Raw genomic sequence first — 26,162 nt, forward strand, 5'->3', positions numbered from 1 at the left:
CGGCGTATTCAGCAAAAGTGTAATCTTCCATTACTTAACCGTAATAAAAAGGGAATTAATATCATTTAAAAAATACTGACAGTGGCAATGAATTAGCATTAATATTATTATTAAAATAATTAATTCAGGTGCTGTATCTTAGTTTGGTTTTAGTCAATTTCCACAAAAACGGTGATATTTACCGACTTTTACTAGCGGCACCTTTTTTATGTAAAAAGGATATAATCTATCTAATGCCCATCAATCATATTTAAATGAACATCATAATCTAATGCCCAAACGGGCAGAAATTAAAGTCTTAAAGAAATGGGCCTAAATTTACCAAATACCCCCCTGATTCTGAAGCCCCTGGTAAATATTTTTTTTATTTAGAAGGTTGAAAAGAATAAACGTACTAACAATAATTTACCTCCCAAAATTGGTTGCAGTAGCTAAAGTAGTTCCGGAGCTATTAACAAAAAAACTAGTTTTTAAAGGTTATTTTCAAAGAGCTTTAGCTCCCTGAGGAAGCTTTTCCAGACCCATGTTTATATGAACTTTTGTTTTTCTTTTGAGGTTTTCTATCTGCCCTAGAAGTTTGTAACATGATCAACGGAACACCCTGTATTAATAGGATCCAAATGCTGATTGACTGGATATGAAAAGGTCCTTCCATGAGTGGGGCTTCGTTCAGTTGTTCTTTCTGCTGGTCAATAATGCTGGATGTGTTCTCAATGTTCTCGAAATTTAGCTTATCAATTTTGAAGCGCTAAAGGTTTATGAAATTAGGATTCAGGTTGGCTTCAAAGTTGAGTTTAGGCAGCTGAATATTCTGACATTTGGCTTGTTCTCTCAGGTGGTATTTCTTAGAAAAGTGGTCTTCTACTTAGATGGTACAATTAGGTGGGAATTCTAATACATAGGTTGCTTTAAGGCTATTCTATCCTTGCTAGTTCTACATTGTTGATTTGCAATTGTTTTGTTAGGTGCTATCAACGTCCATTTTTTTTCATATTATCTACTATTAAGTTACTGCTTAAATTAAGATAACTTTAAATTGTAACCTTCTGCTAAGAATTGTGCTGGATAGTAGGAATCTCCGAATCTCCATACAGGAAAATCTGGCATAAGACAAGCTAAGGCATATAGAGTCTGACATTCGAACTTGACTTGGCATTCTTGTCCATCTAACTCAAAAATTACTGAAACAGCAGCTAAAGAACAGCAGCTGTACCCATACCATATAGACAATGTGCAAGATCTTTGACATCAGAATCTTGATCAATGGGCTTTTGTCAATTGATTGCTGAATATTTAAAGATAGTACGAATGTTTTACTGGTGTATCCACATAAAAGGAAAGAAAATCAATGATAGAAACGAAAGGAAATTCTTATCAATATGAGTTTAACAAAATCTTAGTAGTATGGTTATAATTGTGTTTAAACTATGAAATTATTTACATTAGCCGTTTTCAAACACACGAGTTGGAAAGAGAAATGACGCTCCTGACTACCAAGACCACCAAGCTCGCCAGATTCGCCTCCGTTGGATTACTTTTTATAGAGGTCTTTAAAAACCTTAGTATACTCCACACTTCTTATACGTATATAAATTAAGACTTATATACAGAAAAGGAATTACCAGAAACTTAAAATACAGTCAACATAATAAAGAACGAGTAATTGGTCTCGATATCGGTAAAGAATATGTTATTTATAGGGGCAGAACTTAAAAAATCTATGGTGGATATAAAAGTAGCCTTAACTTAAAGTTTATAGTAGTAGAAAGTTAAACTTGCGGTTACGTATTTCACAGTATATGGTTACGGTGGCAAAAAGTTAACATATTTACAAAACTTCCTATTCTCGTCCCATTTATTTCGAGTACAGATCGATCCGAGCTATCGCTGTGCAAGTGTTTAACTGGATTATAAACCGATTGATAGCGCCATTGGAAAATTTTCCTTTTACCGATAGATCAACAATAAAAGGATTGGGAAAACTTCAGCGATAAGACAGGGTTTAAGAGGAAAAGGCCAGTAACCGAATAGGAAATAGGGTTTCCGGTTATCAGAAAATGGTTAAACTACTTTACTGACTCGATGAAGTAAATTTATTTAACTGTATAAACTTACTTAATCACAGTTCAATGCAATTTTTATTTTTTGTAGATAGAGCACTACCTACTGTTAGGTGGTGTAGGTGGATAATTATACAGGGTGTCTCGCGAGATAAGGTACAAAATTTCATTAGGTAATTTCGAGTGGAAAATGTTATATGAACATGGGTCCTCAAATGCTGCCTTACCAAGATATTACTTTTTTAAAAATAAATATTAAAAATTAATACTACTGCGAATATAAATGTCTACAATATTTGTTCAAAATGTCGACGATATTATTAATTTTACGAAACATTCAGCCCTGGTATGTGATTTTTTTGCATACACCAAACTCTTTATATTATGTCCCTACAAGCAATAGTCCAAAGGATTTAAATCCGGTGAGCGGGAGAGCCAGGAAATTGCGCCCCTATGTCCAATCCAACATTCAGGAAAAGTGTTATTTAAATATTCAGTCATATTATTTTCTACTACTGGGATGGAGCAACGTCATGCTTTAACCACATTTGTTGTCTTTTTTGAAAGTTCTTACAGCAGTAGGGAGCAACTTTTTGACAAATAAACATGCGCAATAGAGTATAATGGCTTCTGACAGAAACTTCTGATCAGTTTCAAATCAAATCAAGCAAAGTGTCAGAGAATTCGTGTAGCCAATCAACGCCGATCTTCTAAATATAAACATAAGCTCTAAATTGTTGTTTGTGTTTAAAAGTGCTCACTTTACGCATTTCCCAGGGTGTGTAAAGATTCACTTTTTACGCACTAGTGTGTAAAAAGTAATTTGACGTTTAATTTATAATTTCTTAATAAATCTTTTGACGTTTTTTTTTACCGTAAAGTCATTAAAGTGCGTAAAGTAACTTATTATTTTTTATCTTTTACATTTTTTTTATTTTTTATTTTTTATGTTTTCTTCGGTATTAAAAAAAATTTTTGTATGTTACACATGTGTAAAATCCTCTTTTTTTATTAATTGCGAATTTTCGTATCAAGGATTAATTTTTTTCAAGCGGAAATAATGAAACTTTCTTGAAATTTATAACACATTAATTAAATTATATCTCCATTCTCTGCAAGATGCCAAATTATTTCACCCGTTATTTGCTATACTTGGATCCAGATATAGGTAACATGGAAACAAAAACCTTAAACGTAGTTTGTGATTTGTGATTTCCACGAGTGTTATTTGATCCCTTCAATGCAATTAATCCTTCAGAAGTATGTAATAAAAATGAACCCAGTTTTGATTTTTCCGTTTACATTATTCTTGTTCTCTGTTTAAAGTGCTAAATGATCTATAACACCGGTATCGGGTACACGTTGCATGGCTGCCATTGCTATCAATCAAAATGGAGCATATTTTAATTGAATTCCATATACAGATCGTGTTTTCGTTCGTTACTTATAGGAAACCGCATAGAGGCGAAATTTTGCAACGTCGCGCGTGTACGAGTGCCTGCGACAGAGCACCGCCCCGGCCGGCCCGAGGACGGGATTAGTAAACATCTGACTTTCGTGGGAGTTGCGTCCTTTGGCGACAAAATGTCCCAAAATATTACGCGAAAATCCAGGCATTTTTAAAATATTTATTCTAATGCGGGTTTTACAGACATGACAATGTCACAGCATAAAGAAACCAGCAGTCGCACTCCGCTCGAAAATGTAAGCGAACTAATAGCATCCTTAGCCATGCCGCAGCCATGTTTTCCGGATGCCGAGCTCACTGTTTATCGAACTGTGTATATGAACCTTATATGAACTTTAATATTAAAAAATAAATATTTGTTCTATGTAGGTATTTTTATTTTACAAAATAATAATATCTAAAAAAATGTTTAAGTCCGGCTCTAGCCAAGGCAAAAGCCGCGTGGACCGTAGCGAGTGTCAGCGGCATCCCTACTATAAGCAAATATGCCGCGCCTGCGTTAGTACACATGCACCGAACTCGCTTATTCAAGCCAATGTATTTTTATTGAAGTGCGACTGCTGGGACGGGACTCTATACATTTTCTTTATTCAGAGAAAAGAAGCGAATAAGTAAAGGAAGAGATAAGGATCGCTATATATATTGGTACTCTATAGGGGTTTCCTTATTTATTTCGTTGTTTCTCGGGTATAGAGAATCCGATATTACCGATTCTAAAAACATTAGGCAACTCGGTAAGATCCACTCGTGAATAAAGAAGAAAGAAGTAGAAATTGACAATATTGACATTTTTTGTTTTGTTTTTGTGGCTCATTCCCTATAGAGTTTTTCCTTATTTAAAATGTTACCTGTGCAAAGGTATTTAATAAACAATGAAGAAAATCGCGGACGAATTTATAGATATAATTTACAAAAAAGGGTGTTCAGAGCTAATAGTGATCCCTTTTCGCTACCTGATCGGCGATTTCAAGAGTTATTTCGATTAAATAAAGATCTTGTGGCATATTTGTTTAATATTCTACTACCCCATATGGAAAACCAGCAAAGAAGAACTAGAGTGCCAAGGGAAGTTACGATATTGATTGCAGTAAGGTTCTTAGCAACTGGTAATTATCAAAGAGGGGTGGGCGAGGAATGGATATTGTCAACAAGTCAGCAAGTAGTCAGTAGATGTATATCCGAGGTTTCAAACTTAATTGTCATCCATTTAGGCCCCATATGCATTCAGTTCCCATTACAAAATATTCAGAAAATGGATATCAAAAGAGGTTTCTCAGAAAAGGGAGGATTTCCAGGAATAGTTGGGTGCATAGATTGTACCCATATATCAATTTTGTCACCAGCTTTGGAGGAGCACAATTATGTAAACCGCAAAGGTTTTCATTCCAAAAATGTGCAGATTATTTGTAGCTACAACTTAAAAATCCTTAATATCAATGCAAGGTTTCCGGGATCTACAAATGATGCTTATATATGGAGAAGCTCTCAAATAAAGCAGTTCTTGCAAAATGAATATAATAGGGGTAGGTAATTTAATTTGTTTAATTTTGACTTGTTATACATTAAATGTTTTTGTACATACTAAATACAGCACTACAACTTTTCAATTTGTTACAGGCGAAAGAAACACTTGGTTAATAGGAGATTCAGGGTACCCACTTGAACCATGGCTAATGACTCCATTTGATAACAATCCTCCCCCAAATACACCAGAAGGTCGTTATAATCAATCTCACAAAATTACCAGAAGTATTATTGAGAGGTGTAACGGTCGATTGAAAGGTATTTTTAGATGCCTGTCAGGAGAGAGAAAGTTAAGATACAGTCCTCAGAAAGTGGGAGTAATTGTAAATGCCTGTGCTGTATTACATAACATATGCATAGATGCAGGCCTAGAGTTTGATGAAGACCTAAATCAAAATGACGATAATGAAGACCCAGACAATAACATACAAGCTCATATTCAAAACCCAGACTTAAACCAAGGGAGGCAAGTAAGGCAACAAATTGTCCAGAGATACTTCACAAATGTTTGAATAGGAACTTAAAACATGGGCGTCTGAATTTTCAGATGTCTAAATATAAATAAAAAATTGATAAAATGAAGTAATTTTGAAAAACATTATCATCTTTAATTAAATGATTCAATAGCTTATACCCAAGATGTTCTCATTTTAAAATTGACTAAGCACATTAGTTCGTTAACTTTTTGATTATGTAGGCATAGTTTATAAATATTTAACTTCAAAAATGCATACAATGGTTCCTTATTCAGATAATAAATCATTTATAAACGTTTTTTTTTTTTAAATTGAGAACAATCCAAGAGGTAATTTATTTAAATGTGTGCTATATATTTACCAAGATTTGGGATGTCTCATTTTGTATAATTTTAAAATATTTATATTCTAATAATTATGCTTTTTGTAAATTATATTTACTTGTTAATAAAATATTACTAAAGAAGCCCTTTTTTGTTTTTTTGTATTGATATTTCAAACGCCTTAGAAAAGAAACTGTTTCTGGTATCAATAGGAATTATGAGAGTGAACCAGGAAAAAATCAAGAAAAATAATATTAAAAACACTTTTATTAAATAAGGATCATCCACAACAAAAATATTAATTCTTAACAAAAATAGGAACTCATGTTTATAAAAGGAACTTAAATACATATATATTTATACAGTGTAACTTAAAGTAAATGGATTATTAAATATACATATTATCATAAATAAAATCAAAATGCTGTATTTAATTAGATTGGCATTTACAGCAGCATTTTGAATTCCCAGAATTTTTTGCCATTATTGCAAGATTTTCATTAATTTCTTTTAGTACTTTTAGAGTCTCCTCATGCATCATTAAGAGTGTTTTATTATCATTCTTCATAGCTATTTTGCTAATTTTATTTTGTTTATTTATCTTTCCTATAAACTTTCGTTTTATACAATTTTTCTGTGAGTGAGTTTCTTCACTGCCAATTGCTACCAAAGGAGGTAGTTCACATATCTGAGCTTCTATATTTTCGTTAACTTGTGTGGATTGTGGTGCTGTGGTAGATGTACTTGCAATTGCTGTTCCCGAGGCTTTTCTAGTATTACCTTTTTTTTCCATGCTTTCTTGGGTCTGTAATTTAATTACACTAAGGAGTAATAAAAATAGCAATTTATGAACTCTTAGTTTTTTACATGATAAAACAAACATTATGTTTCACAAATTAATACTTTACCACTAATCCTAACTCCTCTGTAGCATCTCCTTCTACAGCTGACCATCCAATTAAACCCATTAACTTTTCTTCGATGGGAGTCAGTTGAGGTACTGGACCTCCTCCACCTGTCCTGTTCATGGCCAATTTTATGGTTTGAGCCTTTACTTTAACTTTGCTTTTCCATTTGGAAAATGCCTCAAACCAAATAATCACAATTATTATTGCATTGACAATTATTAAAATGTTGTAATTTTACATACTACATGTATATAGTTACACAACAAGTCTGTATCTTGTATATATTTATATTTACATCATATAGCTTTAACTGTAAGTATACCTCTATCCACTTATCTGTGGTTCTTGACGATTTGTGTGGCATTTTTTACAATCTTGAAGACGAAAAGATGCCTCAAAATTTGTAACCACATTTAAAACCGTTTTAGCACAAGGAATCGGTCTATGCTCAAATGTCACTGAAAACAAATCTCTACATTGTACTGCCGAAGGGGTATAAACAGCCATAGTGAAAAAAACACGAAAATAACGCTCAAAAATTATTAATGCTACGTGCAGTAACACAGCAAAGTGAGGTCTGCTGACTCCCGGTTCAAAAAATAAAAACGAAAAATTCCGCCGCCTGCAAGCCGCAACCAAGCGGTGTTGCCATTATTTTGGCTAATACGTAGCTCATGATAACATGATCTGTATGTAAGTCCAATATTTAATAGTAAGTGCGTAGGTACTATTTTTTTTGATAAAATCAGTTTGTTGGAAAAATACCGGGTGTTCTGCATTGTGTTCTGGAATTTTCAATATTTTTTGTTTGGAAATTTCATTTTTTCGTAATTGGAAAGTCGTTAATTGGAAAAAAACTGTTTATTTTATTTTTAAATTTTCTTTGCTGTATGTAAATGCCTCATGGGGGGGGAGTCTTTAAAATGTTTTAATGCAAATTCATTCTCAAAAGCGTAGAATAGAATAACATTATGTTATTTTTTGTTATGAATTATTCAGTCCTCGTATAATATAGTGTATACCTAAAAGAGAATAAATATCTTTTTAATGTTAATATGAGTTTTTGTTATCTACTACACTTACTTTGTTATATGCTTCTAATCCATGATAAAATAAAAAGCTTGACCTATATATGTTATTATATTAATGTACGGATGAAGACAAAAAGCCAACGTTATCATTTGTATGTAATGACTGGTTAACAAAAAAACTTAAATAAATGGCATATTTGAGTTTTTTTTACCTAATCTAAGTCATTAATCAATCTATTGAAGAACTGTTGAAAATTAGATAGTGGGCGAAATAACCTTTTATTTTTTTAAATTTTATCGCATTTTTCAACTTCGAGGACACAGCAAATTTATAAATTCTTATTAATAAAATATACAAGGGGAACTTTTATTTATAATAAAAACCCTAGCGTTTTCTTTGGAGATGCGTATTTTAAATTCAAAATTATAGTTAGGAAATAGTTAGGTATTAGCTATACTTATTTCAAGTTTAGTTACTTCTAACTAACAATATAATTAAAAAATGGTATCAAAGGATTACTGTTCTTAAATAAAGCTTTTATCCTATTGTAATAATATTTGCAAAAGTTCTGCCAAGTACTGCTATACTAAGACAAAGAATATTAATATTTAAATAAAATGTATTTTTTGCATTGGATTAACACTATTACGTTTTCGGAATACAATTTTTTGTCATTGCGGATATATGAATCTAGGCTTATCTTCAGTCAAGCTTATTAGTCTTATAGTGGATTTTTTTTTTTCGTGTATACGGATGCAAAAGCTGGACCTCAACCTCTTGCTAGAAAACCGCATTGAATTTTTCAAAATGTTTATAAGAAAATATCGATGTATTCTTATGAAGTTTGATCGCTAATTCCACCCTTCTAAGTCAGCATTTGTACTTTGAGTGTATATTCCTAAATTAGACTGCTATATTCCAATATTTTCCGGTCAGGTATGGTGTATAGTCAGCTCCCGATGTCGTTCTAGTTTCAGTCCTCTGTTTTTAGAGCAGAGCCACTTTTTGAAAGCTAATTAATTTTGTCCTAGAAACTCATTAAGAAACTGCTTGTTTCCTTCCATCATAAGTCATATGACGTGTGCATAAAGGCAAAGCCACTATTTCGAGTTATTTGCTTAGCATTTATATTGTAACAATTTTATTGTGGCATTTCTGGTTTTCTGAAAATCCGAGTTCCCGCTTAGCGTTTTATTTAGCGTGATCTTAAGATATTTTGGTTACCTCGCAACTATAATCCATTTTTTTGCTGGTTGACAGACATAGGGAATGCTGTCATTCAATTTAAGTACAAGATCTCGGACCTCTTCGATAACTAAAGGGATTTTATCTTCTTTATCTCCATTGAATAAAATTTTGAGACCGTCATCGTATGCTTGAACTTCTACATGTCATGATTTACTGATGAGAAGTAGGTGATCAACTAATAGTAACAACCGAAGAGAATTTTAACATTTTTCCTTATTGTTCTTTTGTCTCCCGATGTGGCTTTAATATAGTCACAGATATGTTGGTTGAGTGCCAAAGCGAATTTATAGAGGGAGTCTGAAAGAGTAATACCGAATACTTATATTCATGTCCAAGAAGGAAACGAACTTAATAAATATACCTGGACTGCCAATTTAATAAAAAGTAAATGACCACTACTAGGGAACCGCTATTTTGCGTGATTATGTCCCTTCGATGTTGGTCACTCTGACAAATTTCAGTTGTGCCAATCGTAGGGTAACAAAACAATTAGAGTTTTTCAGAAGTTATGTTTACAAATACAAAATAGAAAGTTACATTTAGTTAAGACTTTGAGATAGTTGCGTTAGATCTGTGATTTTTCTTGTACTTATTTAAGAATTTTGTTAAAATTTATGAAAGAAAGTAATCCTCACCTAAAATGAGATAAAGTTTCAATAAACTTGGGATAGATGCATGCACTTTAAAATATTCCTTCTATGTACAGGGTTTCCACATTATTAGGTACAACCATCTATAAAAATCAAAATATAGATGATTTTATGATGGTTTGTAATTAGCAAGGGTTGTTTATATAGTAAAAATATATTATTTTATCAACAACTCTATACAGGGTGTTCATTTGAAAACTTCCTACAACGGATTTATCGAAAACCACTGTTTAAAAAAAAAACGCCGAAATACGTCAAAAAATTTGTCAAGGTGGACAACTTTCTAACCTAAAATTACTTTACCCTGTTTCACCCTCTGCCCCCCAGGGTCATCATCTTAAAAATTTTAAATGGTAAGGGGTATCCAGTAATAGCTTGTTTAAAAGGTCTTTTAAAGTCTTTTATTTTGACGTTTGATTTCTTTAAATCGGTCGATTCGTTTTTAAGAAAATTAGAAAAATCTTATTTTCTCGAAACATCTTAATTTGTTCAGATAGAAAACAAAAACATGAAAATATCAGTTTTTATTTCAATTCATTCAAGTGTTCAAAATGTTGCCCGTTAGGGTTTGCCAAACCTACAATTCGTTTATAATTTAAAACGAAAACTACCAACATAAACAGAAATTCTGAAGATTAGACGTGGAAAAAACTAAATACCAACCTGAATTTTTTTCCGAATTCTTTTCATCAACATAGGTATCCTGGGCGAACTGTATTTATTGTTATACCTGCTTAAGTCGCATTTACACGGAGCAACATCTAGCAAGTTTATTAAAATACGGCAATTATTTCGGCAATATTGCTCCATATATTCTGTATTGCTTAATGTCGCCGAGACGAATTGCCGAATATCCGCTGGAAATTTATGTCAATTTTATTTTGTATCTCGCTTTTACATATTTATTTTTTGGCTTAACGTCTCGCTTCCACTGCGAGAGCGAGGTGCCAGGCGTGCATGCGGGTTTTTTTTTGGTACAATCTTCCCTCTTTCCTACATAAATATTCGTTCTCCTAGTCCTACATCGGCATCGGTTTACCAGAATAGTGACTCGAACCTTTCTTTTGATCATAAGTTTCACCAACCCAGAACTACTCCTTCAACAGGTGGAAATTTATTTGGGTCTCAGCAGCAAAATAATGTCTTAGTGGTTAAAACAATCACAAATATGGACGACAATAGTACTGCCATGGAGTACATAACCGATTTAATTAAAAAAAAAAAAATTCTGGTCCAATTAATTCCCTTTCCCCTTACCCCTAATTCAGACAGCAATATTTTATTTATTTAAAGAACAATACAATATGATATATTAGTTAACCTTTAAGTAGTATTAACATAATTATTGTATTTTCAAGTGTATTTTTTATTAATTTTTTTTATATCATATTGTTTTAATTATTTAGTAATTACTGGTAATATAGTAATATAAAAAATTAAAAAAAGCCTAAAAAAAGATTTTATATTAATTTTCGATTTTTTATCTAATCGCATCATAGATTTGATTAGAGTAACTTCGCGCACGCAACTACTTAAAGGTTAACAACAATTAAAAGTATACCAACTTAGCTTTATATATCCACGAAGAACATCTGCAATAGCTCTGCACACCGTAGGTACAAACAGTGCAATGCAAGAATCAGAAATTCGAAACAGATACATTAAACTTTTGTAGGAATCTCCAGTAGCCAAAAATCGGAGGCAAGTTTCGTCGATGCAGAAATTGGGTCTCTCATATTGGTCGTCTGCTTCGTAATTAGTGGGCTGACTTTATTTAAAAGAATTTCAAAATCACTTCGGGACATTCGAGTACAGTTTTTAAATAAAAGATCGTCCAATTCATAACACAATGAAGAATGTTTTCGTCTTGCTAAACAGGATCGCACCCAAATACGCCTGTTTCTTTTCTTTTGTTTTTGGCTTAAGATAACAAAAGCGCTACAAGCCGCCGCTGCTAGAGAATCAACGTCCATTGCGAGCGATAGTTTCAACTAAACTGGTCGTGTATGAATTTATTGCTAGTTTCTTGGAGTTGCGCCATATCGCTCAATATTGTTGCTGCAGAGCATTTTTTAAAATTGAAACTTGTTGCCATTGCCGAAATTGCTTTCTATTTCCGAAAGTAAAATTGACCAATATTGCCTAAAATTGAGCAATTTTAATTGCCCGTGTAAGGGCACCTTTAAGCAATACAGAATATATGGAGCAATATTGCCGAAATAATTGCCGTATTTTAATAAACTTGCTAGATGTTGCTCCATTAATTGCTCCAGATTGATCAATTGAGTGGCCGAGCAATAATTGCCCAAAAAATTGCCCGTGTAAATGCGGCTTCAGTTATTTATAGTTGCTAAGGAAAATAAAGAATTTATTTTGCCGTCAGTTACATTTGTGACAGTCTTGGAATAGTGAAAATTTATTTGTTGAATTGAAGATTTTACTTCCAAAATGATTTACACACTATCCGAAAGAGTGGAAATTATTTTAATTTATGGTGCCCAAAATGTATGTGCTGGGCAAACTGCCATCACGTTTAACGCCAGACATCCGGAGAAGATAACTTCGCATAGGTATGTTTTGGACCTTGTTACTAAGTTTACTGAAACTGAATCTGTTGCAAATAAAAAACGTGATCATCGGCGAATTTTGGATGAATCCGCTCAAGCTAAAGTTTTGGAATAAATCCTAATACTTCATTACGTAAAATTGTTGCTGCCACTGGTATTTTATTAGGCTCTGTTCACACAGTTACCAAACTTCATAAATTTCGTCCATTCAAAATGAAAATATTGCAAGAGTTAACCGAAGACGATTTCGAAATTGAGTTTTGTGAAAAAATTACTGAAGCGATTAATGATAATACTATTCATGTAAAAAATATCTGCTTCAGCGATGAATGCACATTTTATCTAAATGGATTTGTTAATAAGCATAACTGTAGATATTGGAGCAATAAAAATCCTTATGCATTTGTAGAAGGGCATACCCAGTACCACCAAAAAATTAATGTATGGGCAGGCATTTTAGGAAATAAAGTAATTGGGCCATTATTTATTAACGGAAATTTAAATGGAGACATTTATTTGGGTATGTTGGAAAATACCATCAATCTGCTTATCACTGAATCCATTGAAAACCAAATCGATGATGATGAAAACCCTATACTTGATGAGGCTGAAATATATTTCCAGCAAAACGGCGCTCCTCCTCACTATGTTCTTCCCGTACGGCAATGGCTAGACGACGAGTTTTCAGATAAATAGATAGGGCGAAGGGGGCCTATAGAATGGCCTGTTAGATCTTCGGATATAACGCCGTTAGACTTTTTTCTATGAGGTCATTGGAAATCTATTGTGTTTACTCTCCAACCTGAAAGTTTGGATGAACTCGTCAACGCATCATTGACAGCTGTCATGATATCCCACAACATGTTTTTGAATATGTCCGTCAGGAATTTGAACATCGTTGTTTGGCTAAAAACGGGCAACATAACACTTATTGAAATAAAAACTGATATTTTCATGTTTTTGTTTTCTATTTGAACAAATTAAGATAAACAAAGATTTTTCTAATTTTCTCGAAAACGAATTGACCAATTTAAAAAAATCAAACGCCAAAATAAAAGACTTTGAAAGACCTTTTAAACTAGCTATTACTCGATACCCCTTGCCATTTAAAAATTTTAAGAGGATGACCCTGGGGGACAGAGGGTGAAAGGCGGTGAAGTAATTTTATTTTAAAGTAAATTAAAGTAATTTTTTTTTTATACCATCAACTTCAATTTTTTAAATGGAAACACCTATTTTTTATTCCATTTTTGAATTCTGCATAGAATTTTGATTGTTGACCTTGAATTTTGACCTTGTCACCATTTAATCACATGGAAACAGTATGTATTGCTTTACGTAAATGTCAGTAAGTGTCAAGTGCAGTTGCAAAGTTTAAAAGTATGGCGCGTTTAACTATAAAACAAAGAATTGAAATTTTGATGATAGTAGGATATGGCGACAAGACTCGAACACAGGCCGAAGTTTGCGATCTGTTTAACAATAAGTACCCGGAGAGGCCTATTACGCGTTCGGTAGCAAGCAAAATTGAAAAAAATTTTAGAGATTTTAGTCATGTTAGAGACAAGTATGACCTGGACCGTTTCACGTTCTTGTTCTCGTTGTTTTCTACCAGAAAACAGATAATTAGATATTTTGCTCGATTTATAAGAAAATCCACATAAATCAACTCGACAAGTTGCTGCAGATCAGTCGGTTAGTAAATCATCTGTTCTAAAATATTGGCATAGGAATAAATGGCATCCATATAAAATTCATTTAATTCAGGAGCTTATTGAAAATTATCACATCCGCAGAATAGACTTTTGCGAAATAATGATGAATAAATATAATGCAAGTCCACAATTTTTAAGATTGTTTTTTCCTACGATGTAAGTTTTTTTTATGGTTCTGTAAAATTTTCGTTATTAAGCACCAGAGAATCCATACTGGAGTATGGAAAGTCATACACAATTTTCCAAGAAGTTAAACGTATAGCAAGAATTGTGGGCACGTCAATTGTAGGCCCCTATTTTATTGAGGGGGATTACACTTTATCCAAATCGTGAAAATCCATTTATACCGGCAGATTCGATATGGTTCCAACAGGATGGCGCCCTCCCCACACTATCGCGAACAGTACGAGATTACCTTACCAACATTTTCCCAAATGGATGGATTGGAAGGCGGGGTTTTATTGAATGGCCAGCAAGGTCGCCAGATTTAACCCCATTGGATTTTTATCTATGGGGTTATCTAAAATCTAAAGTTTATTTTGATAAACCTGAAAGTTTAAAAGAATAAAAAAATAGAATTAGAGCCGAAATACAACAAATCCGGTCTCAAACAATAAGTAAAGTATTACAAGAATTTGAATATCGACTTGGTTACTGTCAGGAAATTATTGGTCAACAATTTGAACATTTATTTCAATTTGTTTAATTTGTTTTTTTTTATAAACTATTCCAAAAATTCATGGTTATTTATAAAAAATATATCGCAAATAAATATTGAGGTTAGGTATAGGACAGATGATACAAAATATACTTAAAATTTTATACAGAATTAAAAAATAAAATAAAAAATTGGTGTATTTATTTAAAATATTAAGTTGATAGTCGACTTAATTTTTGGTCCACTTTGTATACATGAATTCATCATCAATAAAATCGCGACAAAAAATAAAAAATTACGTATCCGAGCGTTTCACACAACTGACACACCCCTGAATTTTAAATGAATTTGTTCCAACTTGCGCGTCCTCACTGTATAACGAGTTATAGCCAACAAGTAATACTCCACCTATTTATTGAATTAGTATTAACCATTTTTCATTTCCATTCAAATTTATTCATGTCACCTCCAAATTGGCTTATAGTCCATTTTTTTCCCATAAACCAATTAAAATTAAAAAAGAAAACATAATAATAAATCAGGGGAGGTTAATTAAAAGTACATAAAAGAAACTCTTCTTAATATTTTCACTTGATAAATTGTATTATATATATTTTTCTGGAAAATATTTTCGGCGTGGTTTCATAGCCCTCGAGGCGGTGCAGAGATCGATACCTCGTAAGGGATAATATGAAGGGCCGGAATTTTCTGAATTACTTTTGAAAAAATGCCTTTGTTATATGAATGCTTTGTTTTGGAGATATTAAGAACAGTTTTATACCTAAAAAGTCTTTCTCATTATAAAACTCCTTATGTGGCAAAGAATGTTGAAAAGCTGGAAACTTTGCGATGTATAAATGAATAAAAGTAACAAGTTAGTTGGTGAAACTTTGCGCCAAAAGAGAAAACTTTAGTTTGGTCTTATAATTACGTTAACAAACAAATAAAACCTTAAAGTGATAAAGTGGAAGTTTAGTAATAAATTATATCTTTTATTCAACTTGTTTGAGTACCTTGTCTAAACATAGCTTTTTAAAACTTCTTTAATTACATATTTTATAAATTTGCTTAAAACTTTTACTTGTCTTCATACATCTAATTTTTATTTTACTTCATTGATTAAAAAGGAAAAGAACACACTATTAATCTAAGAGAAAACCTTGTAGTTGTACTTAAAAAAAATTAAATTTCGAGAAAAGTTGAATTATGTAAAAACTTAGGTATCATCCATCCTTAATCAAGTTGCAACGAAAAGATCGGTAGAAAAAACATGGCGTTTTCTGTATAGTAGCCGACACCCGATATACTATTATACAGGGTGTGAGCTTTATTAAGTTTTTATATATAAGATATTGTTGTGAAATATATGAGCTTTATTATCTAACAGTATACATACAGGGTGTTCATTTGAAAACTTCCCACCACGGATTTATCGAAAACCACTGTTAAAAAAAAACGCCGAAATACGTCAAAAGGTTTGTCAAGGGGGACAACTTTCTAACCTAAAATTGCTTCACCCCCAGGGTCATCCTCTTAAAAATTTTAAATGGCAACGGGTATCGAGTAATAGCTTGTTTAAAAGGTCTTTCGAAGTCTTTTATTTTGACGTTTGATTTTTTTAAATCGGTCGATTCGTTTTCGAGAAAATTATAAAAATCTTTGTTTATCTTAATTTGTTCAGATAGAAAACAAAAACATGAAATTATCAGTTTTTATTTCAATAAGTGTTCAAAATGTTGCCCGTTTTTGGCCAAACAATGATATAAGCGATGTTCAGATTCCTGACGGACATTTTCAAAAACATGTTGTGGGATATCATGGCAGCTGTCGATGATGTGTTGACGAAGTTCATCTAAACTTTCAGGTTGGGGAGTAAACACAATAGATTTCAAATGTCCCCATAGAAAAAAGTCTAACGGCGTTATATCAGGAGATCTAGCGGGCCATTCTATAGGCCCCCTTCGCCATATCCATTTATTTGGAAACTCGTCGTCTGAAATATATTTACAGCAAGACGGCGCTCCTCATCACTATGTTCTTCCCGTTCGGCAATGGCTAGACGAAAAACATCCTTGATGATTTTTTGGATTAGACCATTTAAGCCTTTTTTATTGAGGCACATGAACTGAAACTCTAGTTCCTAAAAGGTTATAATTTTCTATTTTATATTGATTCTTGTGCCATAGTTCAAAAGGAGTTTTAGATTTTTGAGGACTAGGACCTATTCTATGTAAAGTAAATAAAACATTGTTAAGAGCCTCTGCCCAAAAAATTTTGCCTAAATATTTATAGCATTTTGGTGAGGTGTATATGCTACTGTGCGTTGATATATACATTGGCATAGAGAAAGAAAGAAAGAAAGAAAATGTGCTATATTACGTAAGAATAATCTTGTGTACAAGCATCCTACAAGCTAAAAAAACAAAACACAAATACAATTTCAAAAATTGACAAAACAATGAACAAAATTAAACACAAGAAGACAAAACTTTTTGAACATACTTAAATTAAAGATAACTAAATAAAACAATCAATTACTAAATAAAGGTAAACTTGTTGACAAAACTAGAGAAGAAAAAAGGAAAAAAAAAGAAAACTTTCCAACATGTCCAAGGTTAAAACCTATCATTAAAAAAGTCATCCAGGTTATAATATGCCTTAGCCAATAAAAGCGACTTTAACTCTCTTTTAAATTTTTTAACATCCGATATATGTCTAACACACAGAGGAACATGATTGTAAATTTTTTTACTTATGTAAATTAATGAGTTTTTGGTAAGGGAAGACATAGGAATAGGTAGGGGAACATCATTTACACGACGAGTCAAATGGCCAGTGTCAGAGGGTAGTTTGGGAATTTTGTGAATAAGAGCAGCTGTTTCTAAGATAAAGAGTGAAAAAAGAGTTAGGATTTTTTCAGAAATGAAGAGGGGTTTGCAAGAATCTCTTAACTTAGCAGAACACAGGTATCTAACTGCTTTTTTCTGAATAACAAAGATAATGTTAAGTAGCCCCTTATTGGTTAAACCCCAAAAAGGCAAGCCATACCGAATATGAGATTCAATAAGTGAAAAGTACACTGAACGTGCAACCACCCCTCCCAGCTCTTGTTTTGCCATTCTTACTGCGAAACATCCAGAAGATAATTTCCCAGCTAAATGTAAAATATGATCTTCAAACCGAAGGCGACCATCAATAATAATTCCTAGGAACTTGCAGCACTCTTTATTCTGCAAGAGGGAATTTTCGTCAAACATCAGACCCTGAACATCGCACTTAAACCCCATAATAGACGTCTTTCTTACATTAAACAAGAGCCTGTTGGAAGCACACCACCCTGATAAAATCTGAAGGTCTTCAAGGATACAAGTCTTAATATAGTCAGAATTTTTATGGCTCCATAGTATGGTGGTATCATCAGCAAACTGAACCACCTTGCCCTGCAGTTTCAATGAACTCAAGTCATCTACATACAGTAAAAATAACAGTGGTCCCAACACTGAACCCTGGGGAACGCCGCATTTTAGGGATCTAGAAGCAGACAAACGCCCAGACACTGAAACCTTGGTACCAAAATACTTTTGAATTGTCAAAGATCTGAAACCTGTTTGTTTACAAACTCTAGGCCATTCTCGGTCCTTAGAACTTTCATTTTGGACCCTGTTGTCATTGTGCTATAAAATTTGTAATTAGTTCTGGCAACTCTTTGTCTTAAAAAATATATTGTTCTACTTTTACCAAAAGTAGATCTTTCTTATCTACCTGCTAAACAATCTTCATATATAAATCCTATCCTTTTTCTGCATCTGTATATTTCATGTTCATTTTATTTAGAAAGTCTTTGACATATGTGAGATTTCGATGAGCCAATTTACAATGCCAAACTTTTCAACTGTCTACGTTTTTCACTTGCATGCAATTGGAAACTAAACTATCTGCTAAGTTATTTTGTTCAAGTGAACATATTTTAGCACAATAAATAACTTCTTTATCATGGGTAAAAAGAATACTATACAAGTTATTTTTTCTTAAAGCCTGGGCTCTTATATTACCTTGTCTGTACAAAAACTGACATTTTAAATTATCCAAGGACAAAAAATATCCTTTATCAAGACCTCAATGATCTCAAGACCCCATTGACTTCCCAAAGATCCCAACCCAACTTCTTACCTCTCTACCGTCTGCCCATTTCCAACTTGCACCTAAGAGTTTTTATTTCATTTATTTCTTTAAACAAGTCTTTATTTCATGTCATGTCTTCAGTTGCCGTCGAGCCCAGAAACCAATCATTTCACTTGACACCATCTGAGTAAACCATAAATACGTTTGAGTCTTTATCTTCTTCACTGGTATTCTTGCTAGACTGACCATTTATCATTATTATTCTTTTTAAACTAACATGCCTGGACTATATGCCACGGCTTTCAACAATAAACACAGAATTTTGCACCTGGATGCTTGTCCTTACTTTCCAATGAATTTAGCTGCTAATGTTTTTATTGTTTCCAATGACTTACATCTTTTTTCTTTCAGCAATAATCTAGAAGTTAATTCCTCTAAAGTTTGATTATCCACAGGAACAGATTCCCAAGCAGATCTAAAATGATTAAATTGCTCGGGCAGTATCACCAATATTTTTGTTATTGTCAATTTATCGGATCAGAGTCTCACCTTCAGCCTTCAATTTTGTTTTTATTTCCTCAATTTTTGGAATAAAGGAACTTACAGAAGAATCACATTCTAGGATAAAAAGCTTTGCTGCAACAAATGGACGCTTACTACAGATTTCTTGTCATATACGGTTTTTAATTTTCTCCGTCTTGATGACTCACATGCTAACAAATGTGTCAAAGGGCCCTCTTTCATTCTTGTTACCATCAATTCCTGTGATTTAGCATTGAGTCATTTAGTAAGATTATCTCCTTCTAAAGTTGGTTTTATGATGGCACCAGTGACAATGTCAAACAGACATTGCCCCCTTGAGTTATACTAGTTTGAAATTTCCAGGTGGGCCAGTTATCCCCATTTAGTTTTAAGGCAGAATTACTCTTGGCGATTTTTGGATTTTAAACTTTTAAATTTGGTTTTTAAGCACTCTAGGCACTTTCTTTACCCGAACAAATTTCAAGTTCATTGACCTTTGACCACTTCAATCACTTACGATTTTGGGCTTTGGGGCTTTATTAAGTTTTTATATTTGAGATTTTTCTGTAAAATATATGAGCTTTATTATATAACAGTAAACATAAAACTGACTTTACACACACACTTTTATCATCATTGATATTCTTACATCAATCACTACAGTCAATGAACGATGCTACTAATTTGCCATTGAACATATAGGTGGTGCTACGCATACAAACAACAAAATTATTATAAATCACCTATATTCAAGTTTCATAATAAGAAAGTTACTTTACATTATTGAAAATTATTTAAAAAAATCTTTATTTAAGTTAAATGGTTACCATTTTTCCAACCGTATTTACAAAAAATTTTCAAAATTATTTAATTCGATTAACACACAATCTTGCTCGGCGAATCCACTTGAAGTTCTTCCGGAGTATTTACTGCTTTATCATGATAAACCAACTCTTTCAAATAGCCCCACAGAAAAAAATCACAAAACGGTAAATCTGGGGAGCGAGAGGGCCAAGAAATGGGTCCATTGCGCCTTATTCATCTATTCGGAAACTCGTTGTTTAGATGTTGATGAACTTCTCATCTAAAATGTGGTGAATCATGTATTATTTGTCTCAAATTTAGAGGAAACATCTAATAATTGTGGCAGAATATTTCAAAGAAAATTTAAATAAAGTTCAGACCCACATGCATCTAAAATAAATGACTTAACTTAGAAAACACCCTGTAAATACAGCTCTAGCCGATGTAAATTTTGGGTGCGAAAATCAATGTAATAACTTGTCATACAAATTATAAATGCATTCCAAGATTGATGTGTGGTGTTTTTATAAAAATGTGAGTTTAATGGGTTAAAAAAATCGATGCATTGAATTCTCAAAACGTCTATGTCAATGAAACTCCATTGAACAAAGTTATTTAGAAGTCCCTTAGATTTCCCAAAATTATCATTTATTATTAATAAGTTGTCCATTATTAATCCTTGGATTTTCCGTCTTAGTTTGGGCCAATGATTTTTGGGATGTTTTATACATCCATTTGAGAATTGTTTGGGCATAAAATAGCACTGAAATACTTAAGATGTCCTCCAAAAAGTGAAGAAAGTAGTGGTAGGAAGTATATATAATTTTTAGCACGTTCTCCAGAAACATTTCTGATCTTAATAAGTGCTGAACCCACATCAATCATCATCATCCATATCAGTCTTTCACTTTCTATTTAAAAACAAACCTAAGCAGTCCAACTTTTTCCATCCAACTAAACCAACAAAATTTTTATTCACTCCAGAGTCTAATAATCAAAGAAAGTTTATCCAAAGATAGTAATTTCAATAACCGGAGGTTCCTCAGACTTTCTAATTTTTCTATAGCCTATGGTATTCTTTGAACACCATCGGAGAATCAGCAAACCATATTTTAATGAATAAAATGGTAAGATAGCAAAAACAACTAACCTAGCTCCGAAACAAGCTCTAAACACTAAGAAGAACAACACTAATAAGAGCAGATCTTGGATGATGATATAGTCAGACTGAAGTAGGACTATTATTATTTTATAAAAATTAATGAAAAATGTGTAGAAACCCATAAAGGTACAAATTAAAAGGGAGTGCTTGAAAGGTCGATATAAAGTCTATGATTAAAAAAAAAATATTCTGTGTCTATTTCTCAATATCACTCAAATAAATTATTACACCTAAATAAAACTGTAGAAAAATCTTTAGTTCATGACCTTTTAAACAAGTTTTATTTGCCTATTTTAGTGCTAAAAATGACATTTTAATCATAAAAGTAAATGAAACAAAAAAAATTATTTATTTAACACGCTTTATTGGTATTGAAAGTGAAAATCCTTGTTCTTGAGCCTTACGTCTTACTTAGGGAGCTGTTCTATCTAATAAGTTGTCTTGCTGAATTACTTGAAAAGCTTTTCGAATTTTGCTCATTCTTGATATCGATTGACATCTCTTGATACGACTCTTCAGTATAAGCTTACTCTGTAGCCCGCCCCCAGGCATAGAAGGCCAATGGTGTCAAGTCCGGGGATCTAGCAGGAATTCGTCTACCTCTGTCTATCCAACTATTTGGAAAAATATCCTTATAGTATCTTACGTCTTGACGGAAAGAAGTTGGACATCCATTCGTGCTGAAAAATAATTTACATGTCACCTAGAATTTCAACTCCTTTAAATAATTATGGAAAAAAAATTGCAGGTAATAAATGACGAGAGCAATCTTTGCCCAAAGATGGTGGCCCATACATTAACGATAAATTTGTGCTGAAAAGACACCTGCTTTTTTCAGGCTGAATTTTTCTGCTGATTAGCCTAGTCCATAGAATACTTTTCAGGAAACGTTCATTTAATGTCATTATTTAAGACCTGCTTGTGCGAATAGGATCACTATCATTAACTCCTTGCACGTTTTCATTCCATAAAAAGGATATTTTCCTTCAAGATGCATGGTACTATAAACCTTTCATGGTGACAAACCAAGGTCAGCAACAATTTTCCTATTACTTGTAGTACGATCATCTTCAAATGCTGGCAGGATTAAATCTACAGGAAGATGTCGGTTTGAACTAACATCAGGCTATTGCGGTTTACACTTCCAGTCTCGTAAATACGTCGGTAAGGAATGTAAAACACGCTGACTTAGGTAATTTTCTCCCAGGAATTCGCTCTTGGTACAATCGTCATACTTTTATCCCACGTCCATCTACTCTATCAAACATGTAAATGATATTTGCGTACTCTTTACTAGTGAAAGCCGTCATTTTACAAACTAATCAATGCAGGATTTGAAGATAAATCTGGTGATCATGAAGGCCCTGATGATGAATGGAAAGAGACTTCCTTTTCCAATCCACCGCTGTTGAAAAACTGCATTAATGTGCTCTCTCACAGCAATAGCGAAATGTGCGGCAACCATCTAAATACAAAAACATGTTTTGCCATAATTCCAATGGCACATCTTCCAGCAACATCGGCAATTGATTGATCAAAAAGTTAAGATAGACGTTGCCATTTAGGGATTGTTCGAAAGAGTATGGTCGAATAATTCTGCCTCTCAGTATACCACATCACACATTTAAGCTCCAACGACCTTGGTGCTGAGCTTAACGGAACAAATGCCAGACCAGTAATGCATATTGTATGTACTCTACCATCGCTGTTTTATTTATAATATTTTTTACCGCAAGCCTCTGCGATGAGTACGTTCCGAGATACAGTACCTCGCATTCTTAGTTGGCCACCCTGTTCTTTTGTTTGGTTATCGGTTCTCTAAAATCGGAAAGAAAAACCATACTTTTAGGTATTTAAAAATAATTTTTAATTTTAGTGATGTTCTATTTTACTGATTAGAGGAAACAAACGCGAAAAATTTGTTATTTTCATCAAAAATCGAAAATCTTGAATCGTACTCGACAATCGTAAGACTTTGTTCTGAAGTCTGTTTGGCTTAAAAGATTATAAATTGTCTGCTCTATCACCTCCCCCAGATTTTGCATCGACCTTCCAAACATCCTGTATATAGAAGAAAAATCACCGGAGCAGGATGCAGCATTTTTGGTCTTTTCTTGATATTTTTACTATTCTGTTGAACATAATCTAATCAAAGATACAATCAGTGTATTCAATATATTTATTATAACAATATAATAAAAATATTTCATGATTACATTGGTCCCTTCAAAAACATTTTAAAGTGTAAATATTTGATTATTAGCAGTTCAATAAATATGATAAAGTATATATAAATAATAAGCTAATATAGTACTACGAGTAATGATCAAACATTTTAAACCTGATCATGATTCTCAATCTGATACAAACAGACCATATTATTTTAAAATGGAGTGAGTAGACCCACAAACATAACGAAATATGTAATAGAAATAATTCTTAATATTATTTTAAAAAAAGAGACCCCTATAGACTACAAAGAGAAAATGAAAGACAAACAGATCCTACCTGTTCAAATGACAGTTACAGTTGAAAGATTTCGATGGTTCTAGTCTAGGATTAACCCTAGTTTTCTGAAACATTAATATTTTTTGATGCCAATGATCGAGGAAAAATTGAACAAGTTTAACCAGATACTTGACCTCCAAGAAGTTTCCGTTAGATTCTTTTTTATATGTTCATGTTCATTCATTGCTCTTCAGAAACAAATTACGGGTATCAAAGAAGTTCAAAACAAAAGTAAAGTATCGCATTCGTGAAATGAATGCGAATTTATTGCATAAGAGACCGATAATTGAGTTAATCGAATTCGCTTGTCCATTCGTAGTGTTGAGGACATTTGAATGATGTGATGTCTAAAACATAAATGCGGTATGATGCATATAAAATAATGGATTTGCTGTATTTTTGAGGTGTATTATTGTTATATTATTTTAAAACTCAAGCTAAGGCTTCTGATGTCATGTATTTGGGCTCCTTCAATAGATAAATATTTAGCAGAACAAACCAAATTACAACATTAATTACTTGACAGTTATTTTGCTTACGAAGGCAAACGCATCTCAGTAAATCAATTGGATTTCATTGTCAATCTTTGGAGTAATAATAAATCACAGTTTTAATAATTTTCTTTACACAATTGCTAAAAACTCTCATCTAGGCTTATAATTCGTTTATAGTCGATATGAATATAAAAGAAATAATTACAAACATAAAAATGACTAGGAGGTGCTTGAAGGTAAAATAAATTCAAATCAAACTTTTTTTTCTAATGGCAGCTAATTTTTTGGCACCAGTAGGATCTGTCGAAGTCTTTTGCAACTTGCTCCTTAAGTTAGTTCTGAGACTCATGAATGCTCAGTATAATAAAGCTGTATTATCAGCGTAGCTTATGATTCTTTTCTTGAATTGTTTAAATAAGCGGCTTCATATAAAAGTTAAATCGACCCTAGTACTGTTCCATAAACAACTAATTTAATGAATTTAAGTTTAGTAGAGGGCATTTAGTAGGACATTTTTAACCGTCTTTATGAAGAGCTGAAGAACTTGTAATACGTATCACTCCACCGGTATGGAAATAAAAGTACATGCCATAAGAAATTCATATATTCAATTCCTTCTACCAATTTGCACGGACTCTCTTTCGTACCGATTCCGAACTTTCAGTTTTTCGACGCTTCGTTACGCGTTGTATCAACTGATCGATTTATTAATTTTTTTGTTGATAGCAATTTAAATGTAGAAAAATATCTTGATCTTTTAAGGGAACAAATTATTCTTACTTTTCGATGGCTTAATATCAAAGTTATTTTTTTTACGAAATACACTGGCATTGGATGAGTGGACTGTAATGATGTACTGGTACTTTTTAAGCCGATTTATTTAGATATAAATACTTATAACAATTAGTAGGTAACATGAAAACACAAAACGTGGTCCAGAAATAATACGACCGTATGCAGCCTCTTTCGATCGCTTCTCGCTTCTGCCCGGCCACTTTGTCGCAGTTCCGGTCGGTCCCCGAAAACCCAAATGAGTTTGCGCGGTATCTACATTTGACTGTTCTGAAGCGCGGTTGCCGCGTCTTCCTTTTTCTCCATACTCCCCCGCGTTGAGCCGGTAGGTTCAACACTATTAGTTGAGTCTGGATCCGAATCTGGCAACGGACAAATTTGAGTTATTGCCCGCTTAATTTCTTCCTTGCTTGTTCTGACTGTCACAACTCGAACTACTCCGTCGGAGCCTGCATGGGTTGCAGTAACACGGCCGAGTAACCACCTGCACGGAGGAAGGTTATTATCCTTAAGCAGCACCAACGCTTCGTTTGGAATATTTGCGAAGCTCTGCCTCCATTTACTTTTCTGCTGAAGCTGGTTTAAATAGCATTTGGACCAGCGTTGCCAAAAGTCCTGATTAATTCTTTGAAGTAACTGATATCTAGATAAGCTGCTCACTTTAATGTTCTCTACACTAGGGTCTGGTGCATTTATGATAGGTCTTCCAATTAAAAAGTGAGATGGGGTAAGGGTTTCTAAATCGGAAGGGTCGGAAGACAAAGGATACAATGGACGAGAGTTGAGAATTGCCTCTATCTGAACTAATACCGTGGAAAATTCTTCATACGTTAAAATGGTGTTTTAGATTACTCTCTTTAAATGAAATTTAACTCCCTTTATGTTAGATTCCCATAATCCACCAAATGTTGGAGACCAGGGAGGGATAAAATGCCATTCTGTACGATAGTCACTTAGTTTCGTTGAAATTTCTTTACTTGAATCTGACAAAAATTTGTACAATTTTGACAACTCCCGATCTGCTCCGATAAAATTTGACCCATTATCGGAGTACATATGCGATGGTTTACCTCGTCTGGCAGAAAATCGCCTAAATGTGGCAATAAATGCCTCAGTACTAAGATCAGTC

General features: G+C 33.1%; 2 protein-coding genes across 2 annotated transcripts in view; both read left to right on the forward strand.

Moving 5' to 3' along the window:
• LOC126746611 (rho GTPase-activating protein 100F) overlaps positions 1-26,162 on the forward strand; it is a 358,577-nt gene that overhangs the window by 92,206 nt on the left and 240,209 nt on the right.
• LOC126746610 (putative nuclease HARBI1) lies at positions 4,383-5,863 on the forward strand. The gene is made up of 2 exons (XM_050454927.1): positions 4,383-5,051; positions 5,146-5,863. The coding sequence occupies exons 1-2, from the start codon at positions 4,559-4,561 to the stop codon at positions 5,562-5,564; spliced, it is 912 nt and encodes a 303-aa protein (XP_050310884.1). The 5' UTR covers positions 4,383-4,558; the 3' UTR covers positions 5,565-5,863.

The sequence above is a fragment of the Anthonomus grandis genome, chromosome 17, assembly GCF_022605725.1.
Source record: "Anthonomus grandis grandis chromosome 17, icAntGran1.3, whole genome shotgun sequence".
Classification (NCBI taxonomy): Eukaryota; Metazoa; Arthropoda; class Insecta; order Coleoptera; family Curculionidae; genus Anthonomus; species Anthonomus grandis.

Bases quoted from the DNA above. Each gene is read 5' to 3' on its own strand.
- LOC126746610 (XM_050454927.1), top strand. From the start codon at position 4,559: ATGGAAAACCAGCAAAGAAGAACTAGAGTGCCAAGGGAAGTTACGATA. The intron at 5,052-5,145 runs GTAGGTAATTTA...AATTTGTTACAG, and splicing joins GCAAAATGAATATAATAGGG to GCGAAAGAAACACTTGGTTA.